Source organism: Ochotona princeps, chromosome X (genome assembly GCF_030435755.1).
Source record: "Ochotona princeps isolate mOchPri1 chromosome X, mOchPri1.hap1, whole genome shotgun sequence".
In the NCBI taxonomy this organism is placed as follows: Eukaryota; Metazoa; Chordata; class Mammalia; order Lagomorpha; family Ochotonidae; genus Ochotona; species Ochotona princeps.
The window spans coordinates 92,461,886-92,469,148 of record NC_080865.1 but is presented as its reverse complement, the minus strand read 5'-3'; the positions used below and the strand labels follow the sequence as shown (position 1 = coordinate 92,469,148).

Genomic DNA, 7,263 nt, shown 5'->3' with positions numbered 1-7,263 from the left:
CATTCCTTAAGCCTAGCCCATTTTATTAACCCCTACCTTAGGGTGGCTAAAAGTAACTGCTAGTGGAGGAAACAGGAACTCTCAGACCAACGAAATACTTTACAAATCTTCCGAGCCACTTTGTTGTGACTGGGCTCAAATTCTAGCTATTAACATACTACTACACACATTTTGCTATGTGCTCATCTTCCTTTTTTCTTTAAACCAGGTCACATTTTTGTTGAAATAAATGATCACTGCACTAGGTACTCAGTTTGGCCCTGCTGAAATCATGGGCTGTATGTTTGAGTTTATATAAGGAGCCCTAACCCTGATTCAAATAAATCTTCATGAAAATAAGAACCAAAACGGACACTGGTGTACTTCACTAAATCCAGGGAGCCACACGCTCCACGTTGGGAAGCACCATGTTTGCTCATTCCAACTATATTTGACATAAAATCATATTAAAAATAAGTCACAGTCCTCCTTTTCCAGGTACTCAATACCCAGTAGTTGAAAACAACTGTTGCCTTTGTAGTTAGTCGCATGAGCTCTGGAAGATCATGAATTTATGGGAGGTCATGTCTTCCTCGGCGAGGTCATGAAATTCAATCAATGCTTGCCTTCCAACCTGCCCTTTGGTCACAGGGCTCCACAGGTGGAACATATCAAACTCACCAGCCAAATTATGACTCTTAATTGGTGTTTCTTTTAAAGTGGATATGTCATTTGTCAAATGTTCAATCCAGGCGCAGGCCTATCCCCAGGCAAAATTATGAAGTAGGAGAAGAATGCCAGATACATAGGCGGCACTCAAATGTTTGTTGAAAAAAAGAGTGAATGAGCCCTCCATCCTTGACTACTCTCCCAGTCCCCTCCCCCCTTGCACGAGGTCACCCTGCCCTTTTCATTTTATCTCCTAAATATCTCTGGTAGGCTTTTTTCTCTCTCTTTTCTAAATCTCCTCGGGCAGGAGGGCTTTTATCATTTCTTGTGTGTGAATTATTTTCACAGCCTCTTAACTGGTCTCTTTGCTTCTGATCCTGTTCCTGCTCCAAAGCCTTCACCACAATCGCTGCCTGAGAGATAATTTAATAAGACAAATATGAACTCACCACCCCTCGGCTTAAAATGTCCTTAAGTGGTTCCTCAGGCTCTTCTGCATACCTTCCCGACTCTGGCCCCTGCTTACCTCTTGGGCCTCACTTCTTTGGAACTCCCCAGACTGAAATCATTACTCACCCCCCCCTCCAGCCGGGAGTGGGGGTGGGAGGGGGCGTGCTAGGCTCTGGGCTCCCTGTGTCTTTGTTCACACTGCTTCCTTGCATGGGCACCCTTCCCCCCCCCCCCATCTTCTTTTCTCACCTCCACTCCTACTGATCTTTCAAGTCCGAGTGGAGGGCGTCTCTTTTCCTTGGCCTGCTCGCTCTGATCCACCGTCTCCTTGTCTCCTTCCTTGCAGCTGTGTCTCAGCACTACATTTGCCTTTTGTTTAGCCATCTTCCCCCAGTAGGCTAGCAGCTCTTTGAGGTGAGGCACTGCAGGTTAAATTGTCCATTTCCATTGTCTATATCACACAGTGTCTGGCACAGGAAAATTCAAATATTTGTTAACGGATGAATGAATGAATCACCTCTTTCTTGACCTTCCCTCTCCTTGTCTCATCTCCCAAGTAGCCGGCTAGGCGGCTAGGCGCCTTGCCCCTGGTCTAGCACCCCCGGTACAATTCCTGGTGGGGGGAACTCTCCTTTATTCTGTTACTGAGTCCCAAACTCCGATTTCACCTAGGTCCTAAAAAAAACCCTTGTAATCAGATGATAAACTAATTCATGCTAAGGCGTTAAAATCACTTCATCACGCAAGCACTTGTTGAATTCCTACTGTGTGTGAGTCACTTTGCCAACTGTGCGTGTGCATAGTCATAAAAAGAAGCAGTAAGTAGGGACTGCATGAATTCTTCCTGAGAGGTATTTGATGCCCAAACATCTGAGTTTCTAATTGGGACATTTCAGGAGGAAAGCTGGGGAGTTGTGACCAGGAGATTTTTTTTTTCTGGTAGCTTTTAACTTTGCCTCTCAAACCAGATAGCTTCAGCTGTGTCCGAGGCTGGTGTGCAGCCTCAGCTGATTGCACTCTTAACCAGTTCAGGCTGCTTTCATTAACGGTCACCTAGGACTGGAGATAGTTGCTTTGAACATCTTGGGATCAAATGTTTTCTCAGATTTTGGTTTTACTGAAACAAACTCAGCAAGCCACCGGGCGTTCAGTACAGTATTCAAAGGAGGAGGCAGGATGTGTGTGAACTCCCGAGGGGGCCCAGCTGCCTCTGAACGTGACTGTTTGTGTATTGGCTTTGAGAAACCAGGCCAGAGTTGGGAAAACGATTCGCGGAACAGCCCCTGCGAAGGCAGGATGAAGAGGTTGGATTCTGCCTGCAAAAGGAGCTCCGTGTGTGCCTCTGGTGTTGAGAGACAAGCTGGGTCGGATCGGGAAAGGCCCCAGACGAAGCGGCGGCGTACTTTAGCCAGAGACCGCCACCCAGTCCAAGCAAGGATGGAGAGGCTGAAAAAAAAAAAAAAAAAAATCCGAAAGGGAAAAGCCCTCCCGGCTGTAGGCCAATGAGCAGCGGGAAGAAGGAGTGAGGCTGGGGAACTTCTCCCTGAGCCAGTCAGAAGGGGCGGCTGCTGGGAAGCCAATCAGCGCGCTCGAGTCCGCAGCCCCTCTGCAGCAGTTATGCCAGAGCGCCCCGTGTAGAGCGCCAGCGAGCTGGCAGCTGGGTTAGGCAGCCACCGCACGCGCATTTTACCGTGCTCTCAGGCCGCCCCGCCCCGCCAGGTCCCCGCGTCGCGGCCCCCTAGTGGCAGCGAGCCACGGCCCCGCAGCCTCATAGCCCGCACCCTAACCTCCCCCGCCCCCCCGCCGCCGGGCCAGCCGCGCGCCGCTCCGCTCGCCCCGCCCCGTTTCTCCTCGCCCCGCCCCACCACGGTTTGCCCCGCCCCGCGCAGCAAAGCGATTCCCGCCCTCGCCTGGCGCCCAGGTAGCTGCGAGGAAACTTTTGCAGAGGCTGGTTAGCCGCTCCGTCTCCTGCTCCACTGAGCGACTTGCAGGCTAATCCAGTCCTCCGACTGCTCCTGCTCCTGCTGCCCACTCTCGCAGCGCTCTCCTAGCTCCCGGTGAAGCAGGATGGCCGGGACCCTACGCACCGCGTGCTTAGTGGTGGTGATGCTGCTCAGCTTGGACTCTCTGGGACAGGCGCAGCCCCCGCCACCGCCACCGGACGCCACCTGTCACCAGGTCCGCTCCTTTTTCCAGAGACTGCAGCCCGGACTGAAGTGGGTTCCCGAAACCCCCGTGCCAGGTGAGTAGGGGTTCCTGGTGCATGCTCCGCACCCAGCCGGGAGCTCCGGGGCGCGTTAGCCCCGCGGAACCACGGTCGTGCGCCCTGCGGCTGGGTAGCTGGGAGTGATTACCGAGCCTGGAACCAGCTGGGTCTACGGCGGGAGGGGAAATGTGCACGGTGGCTGCCCTTCCCTGGCTCGCGCTGCTGTCGGAAGGTAAGAATGGCAGGAGCTGTGGGGATCGCCTGTTTGTGGGCGCCCATTTTGGCGGCGGGGGGCGGGGGAAGGGTAGCAAGGTGGGAGCTATTTCCCCGGGCCACAGCGAACCGGCATCTCAGCACAGAACTGGTGCCTCGGAAATTCGCTCGCTGGCCCATGTCATAATTTCAGCCTCAGCCGGATCTCGGCTCTAACCGTCCTTTTCCGATGGTGCCCCTCGTCTCTCATTCTCTAGCTTGGGTTCCCGGGGCTCACGGACCCAAGTGCAGGCGAAGTTGAGGGCAGGCAAATCTAATCTACAGTGGCGCGGGAAGACACGCGGAGAGAAACTTTGGAGTAGGAAGGGTCCCCAAACCAGGAGCATCGAGCATTTTCTTGTAATACGAAGTCCCTGGTTTCGGTTGATAAAATGCCTCTAAATTGGTCCTTCTGGCCCACGGAGTAGGGCTCTAAAGATGATTGAACTCTACCCCCCATCCCACGCCTTCAATCTGCCCGCTTTACAGGCTGCACCCTGAATGGGGCGATGGGTTTAGAAGGAAGAAAGTTTTTTGGCCGCCTGCCTTTTGTTCTGCACAATCCGATAGTGCCATAAGGGCATATTGTAACTTTAACTGAGGGCTGCTGTTGTCAACAGATGAATATTAATGGCCTGCTGTGATTGTGCAGCGTTTGGGCTCCTAACGCCTGCTTTAAAATCCAATTAGGAAAACTCGCTACACTTGGCCCTCCGGGCCAGGAGAGCCGGCTTCAAACAGGTTAATTTCTCAGAGGTGCACTCAGAAGACACAGCTGACGGTGTTCGGAAACCTTAAGAGGTTCGTTGTCTCCCAGGTCTCATCTGACTCTCGGCAGCAAGCGAGGTGCGCGTCCCGTGCTTGTGAAGAACCAAGGAGCGGTGTTAGCCAAAACTTGGCTAGTGGCTCTCAACAAGTCTGGGAGGCGGGCCTGATGGTTGGACCAAGTTGTGCATGGGGATGCGCGCCCCGTGGGCGCTGCCAGCCGGCGTTCATTGGTAGGAGGTTACCTAGGCAGCCAGCGCGCCCTCAGCCTTTTCTTTAGGTTGATGAAAAGAGCGCCGGGCGAGCCTGCTGTTTAGTTGCAAAGGTAATTGGTCACCCTTTTTGGTGCCTGAAATGCATTTGCGCATATGTTAAATATTGCTTTGCAGGATACCATTCTAAGGGAGGGATAGAACTACCTCTTCTGCTGTTAAGTGTTAAAAACGTACCACGTTGGCGTGTGCAGGAGCGGTCAGGGGCAACCTACAGAATTGGTTCCACAAAGCTTTAAACAACAGGCGAATCTTTCTCTCCCCTGCAAGTGCCACGGTAATTAGATTGCTAAGGTCAGAGAACATGCTTTTCTTGATAATCTAAAAATTGGTCCTCACCGACAGAGGACCCCAGGAGATGAATGCATCCGGGGTCGGGGCCACATTTTCCTGATTTCCCATCAGGGAGTAAAGGTGGCACTTAAAAACGAAAAAAGCGCGTAGATACTCACGTAACAACCCTGTTCTACACACACACACACACACACACACACACACACACACACGTGCGTGCGCGTTCCTTCATTCGTGTGCTCGCTCTCCCTTCCCCCTCAATGCAGCTCTCTGGCTGCCTGCCTCTTCGCAGCATCTGTATAAAAGTATGGGGCCCACACACTGTGTGTCTTGAAATCTGGCCTGGGCTTCCTCTCTCTCTCCCGCCCTTCACGCCTGGGGATGGCCACGCTAACAGACAACAGGAACTTGTAAAGGAGCTTTTCTGATTGCCCTCTACTGATTCAGAACTTTTTAGGAAAAGTTACTTTTAGTTTTAGGAAAAGTTACTTCTCAGGGGTTTTCACCATGTAAAGCCCAACATTGCCCGCTCCAGTTTTATTTAACACATATAAGTAGTATGGAGCCCCTTCCACAAGGCAGGCACTGTCCTGAGTCTCACTGGAGCAAGGCCCAACTCCAAACATGGCGATTCCCATATATCTTGGATTTTTCTGGGGGCGGTGTTTTTTGCCAGTACTCCATTATGGCGGGAAACCATGTGTGTTGCATTTTGGTTGAATCATCACTGTTGATAAGGAAAATATGGTGAAAATCCCTGATGGTCGAGTGTGGAAAGAACTCATCGGTATTTTAGTGAAGATGTGATAATGGTCAACTAAATACAATGGCAAGTGCATAATTTCAAAATGAATAAATGTGTAATTTGCTGCTGTCATTCAGTGGTTGAAAATTGAAAGTTGCAAATTATTTGATCGTTCTGAGTCATCATGATGACTGCTTGACTTTTTTCCCCCCAATTTATGTTTTAAGTCTTGTGCAGTTTGCCTGCGGCACTACATTAACTACGTTAAAGCTTTCTTTTCCCCAGATAAAACAAGAATCCTTCCCAGTAAGGCAAAATCCTCCCTAATGTCCTGTTTCACTTAGAGGGAGCATTTTGGGATTGACTGCTAAGTTTGGATGTTAGCAGAATTGGGCTGGAGTGGATGAGGTACATTTCTTATGTTAATATGGATGAGTGGAAATGGCATTTGAATTCAGCCAGCCTAAAAAATAAGTCACTAGTACTGAAGGACTACACTAGACTTCCACAAAGCTGAGCTAAAGCCTTGTAACTTCATAGTCCCATTTCTTTTCGGGTGTTCAAAGGCACAGGATAGTAATTCTAAGCATGTCCCCCAAATCCATAGAACTAACTCTTCATACCCTGCTCTTCCCCCCACCCACCCCCAGGGATTTGTAACTTGGAAAGCACCACAGATGGAAACCAGGCGCACAGAGTTAGCATTTGGCAGAAAAATCCATATAACTGACTTTCAGTGCCGCTCTTTTGCCCTTATTTAATTTAGAAAAATTCAGGGAAAAAAAGGCAATGAGCTCATAAGTCTAGATGTTTATTTTGTTTTGCCTAACCTACCCACAGGCGCAATCAAGAATGGATACAATTTTAAGCAAGGGAAGTGAGCTAGTAATCAGACAATGATGTTTTCAATTGTCTCAAGGGAATGTTACAGAAGTCTGAAAAAAAATCCTCTAAACAAAAATCAAGTGTAATTCACTTTATGAATGCCATACACCGCTTTTGGGGGGGGCGGTTGTAGAGGACGGATGAGAATGAGAAAATCAAACAAACCATACCAGTGTTGCAACTCCCAAAAGACTGAGGGGGTGGAGCGGGACTCTTGGAGGGCCTTGGAAAGTGCTAGAACCAATCCACAAGGCCAAATGCCCCTAAGGGTAAAAGGCAACCTTAAAGTGCCAAACTGTGCTTGAAGTTTCTTGAAATAGATGAAACAACATAAAAATAAAATAATAATTTAAAAAAACCCACCATTCTCAAAACAAAGATGGAGCAACCGGAACTGGCTTGCCAGCTGTGGTTCCCCAATAGTTTCAAGAATTTAGTGGTCCCAGTGCTTTGAAAGAGCATAAAAAGTGAGGTGAGGGAGAGTTTTCTCTCCTCTGAGAACACACTAGATGTTTGGGTTAGCAGGTGAGTTGTTAAAAACTTTGAAGAAGTTGTGTTATTGTGTGTCAATGAAACATTTTAGAGAATTTTTTCCAATGTAATTTGAATATGTTTATGCTAACCCTGATACTGGTACTGAAAAGCGACCTTCAGTATGGAGGGGGAGCTGGCTGCTGATTGGTGGGGCACCTTGGTCTGAAAGGAATCTTGAGACTCTTTGCTCCTTGGCAGGCTCTATCTTAGAT

At 49.5% G+C, this 7,263-nt stretch overlaps 1 protein-coding gene across 1 annotated transcript in view; it reads left to right on the top strand.

Moving 5' to 3' along the window:
- The first annotated feature begins 2,976 nt into the window (after positions 1-2,976).
- The window catches only part of GPC3 (glypican 3), a 383,088-nt gene continuing 378,801 nt past the window's right edge, over positions 2,977-7,263 (top strand). The window contains exon 1 of the mRNA XM_004587718.3: positions 2,977-3,340. Within this exon, the coding sequence (XP_004587775.2) occupies positions 3,166-3,340 (175 nt within the window). The 5' untranslated portion in view covers positions 2,977-3,165. The remainder of the gene's footprint in view (positions 3,341-7,263) is intronic.